The sequence below is a fragment of the Octodon degus genome, unplaced genomic scaffold (genome assembly GCF_000260255.1).
Source record: "Octodon degus isolate 3935 unplaced genomic scaffold, OctDeg1.0 scaffold00199, whole genome shotgun sequence".
NCBI lineage: Eukaryota > Metazoa > Chordata > Mammalia > Rodentia > Octodontidae > Octodon > Octodon degus.
In genome coordinates this window covers 1,618,013-1,620,164 of record NW_004524775.1, presented here as the reverse complement: position 1 = coordinate 1,620,164, position 2,152 = coordinate 1,618,013, and the positions used below count along the sequence as shown (strand labels likewise).

The 2,152-nt window shown below is 47.3% G+C and overlaps 1 protein-coding gene across 1 annotated transcript in view; it reads right to left on the bottom strand.

The window, feature by feature from the left end:
* Positions 1–2,152, bottom strand: part of Gabrg3 (gamma-aminobutyric acid type A receptor gamma3 subunit) — a 646,975-nt gene that overhangs the window by 564,514 nt on the left and 80,309 nt on the right. Inside the window, exon 3 of the mRNA XM_012517635.2 lies at positions 1,550–1,617. Coding sequence (XP_012373089.1) covers positions 1,550–1,617 — 68 coding nt within the window. The remainder of the gene's footprint in view (positions 1–1,549; positions 1,618–2,152) is intronic.

Here is a 2,152-nt window from a genome sequence, read left to right as displayed (position 1 = left end):
GTCCGCATCACCGGGGATGGCCGCCTCTTCCTCAGCACCCCACTGCCTCCCGTGGCCTCCGCTAGAATTTCCCAGCATCCAGTGAGCAGGCGGCAGAGCAGCTAAGCTTCCTGCTGATCACAGAGAAGATCTGAATGCTTCAGGAGTCCAAGAAAAGCCCTAGATGTACAAATGCAAGAAGCATTTGCTCAAATAATCCTGCAACTATGTATCTACACAGATATGTTTCTCTTAGTGTCAGACATAAAAGTGCTTCAGAAAACATTATAGAACAGATGTACCTAAATGAAACTCCAAAATAAACAACCAAATGCATTAAGAAACAGTTACGTTCTGTGCATTCAACTGAATAATTACTTGTAAAGGAAAAAGACTGACTCTTACACAAGCCATCTGCTGCCTACAGGTTGTATCCAGTTACTCTCTTGTATTTGTTTTACCGTGGTATCCTGGAGTGTGAATGGCGTGAAGACTGTGGGTGCCCTGTTGCTGCTGCCTTTGCGGCCACTCAAACTACAGACTTGCACATGCCAAGTATGCGCTCTACCAGTGGTAAGACACCCCACCCTTGAGACAATTGTTTTTAAGGGACTCATCCCCTAAACATCTTTTGCAGTTCCTTGGAAGTCTCATATCAAAAGAGAAGAAAAGAACATTTTTAAAGCTGGCAGTGAAAAGAACAGATTTTGCTGGTAATTTCGGAGAGGATATTTCCATCCACACAACATTGAAAAGAGTGCACACTAGTTAGGTTTTCTGGCAATTCCCCACTTGTTCTCACACCTCCCAAGTTCCCACGTGAAGTGCACAGTGAGGGCAGGGAAGGCTCTGGTGTAGGAGCAGCACTCATGACCCCCTTGCTGGGGAATCCCGACAATCCAGTACTCCGCGTGGAGAGACGCCGCAGGGCCTGCAGCATGGGCCCAGAGGCTCCTGTTCTGCAGCATCCCAAGACGCCAGCCCAGCTTGGGAGCAAAGCACCTGCCGCGGGAGCAAGGTCTTCCCCACTGGAGCAGCTCTTGTGCTTAAACTCTTTTAAGCCATGAAAAGCACATCATGGATCCTATATTTCTCCTGAAATTAGATGTTCCAGTGCAGTTATCCTTAAAGCTCAAACAGAAAACAAGAGTAGAAGCGGGGATACCTTGAATCCTTCCCTAAGAAAGCAGATTTCTTGGATTTTGAAAAACAGCAACTAAATGTAACAAACTGCCACTGACTCTCATTCCCAGTAACAAGGCAGGGAAAGTCAAAGACTGCCACTGCGCGTAATCCCGTCTGAAAATCTAAATGCTGAAAACACCGGTGAGGAGAAGGCGGGGTCAGGCGGCTCTCAACAGCACAGGCATCTCTCCCAGCGCCGCCGCAAACTCTACCTCTGCATTTCTAACACCGCTTCACTACTGCTGAGAGTGCCAGCAAGAGCTCAGGGGTAAGGAGCGAACGGTGGGCTTCAAACCGCAGGCTGAGCCTCAAGCTGAAACCCACAGCAAGACCGTGAGCAGGGAGCGCAACAGCCAGCAGAGTAGAAAACAAAGCAGCTTCTTACCATGTTGATCGATGACACGGGACCAATGCTGTTGACGTAAATGTCGACATCGATTACGGTTGGTTTGACTGTGGAGACAGACAACAGGTATGTCAATGCTCTGCGCCAGACAGCAGGAGAGCACAGCGCGAGGCCCTCCTGACGCATGCGCCACATCTGAAAGCTTGCTCAGAACACGGGGAGGGGGTTTCCTGGGATTTACGTATGGTGTAAATGGGCTTGACTCATGTGCAAAGTCCTCAGAGGATAAAAGATTCTTATGCGTATTTATTAACTTCTAGGAAACTAGAACATTTATCCACTGCAAGTTGCAGGTGACTACAAAGACGCTCTATAACAGTTATTATTTTATGGCAAAAATGTGAGAGAAAATACAAACACTACCTAAGAAATTGAATGCCAAAGTTTTGCTAGAAAGCTAAACACTGTGATGAGCAGCACCACGGACATCCCTGGGCCACTGATCCAAGAGGTGGCTGTCAGCTATTGCCCCAAAGCATAGCGACTCACAGCAAAACTCTAGTGAGTCCTCACTCCAAAGAAAAATGAGAAACATTTTCCCTGATTATTAGTATGACTTAAAGACACACATACACCACAGAA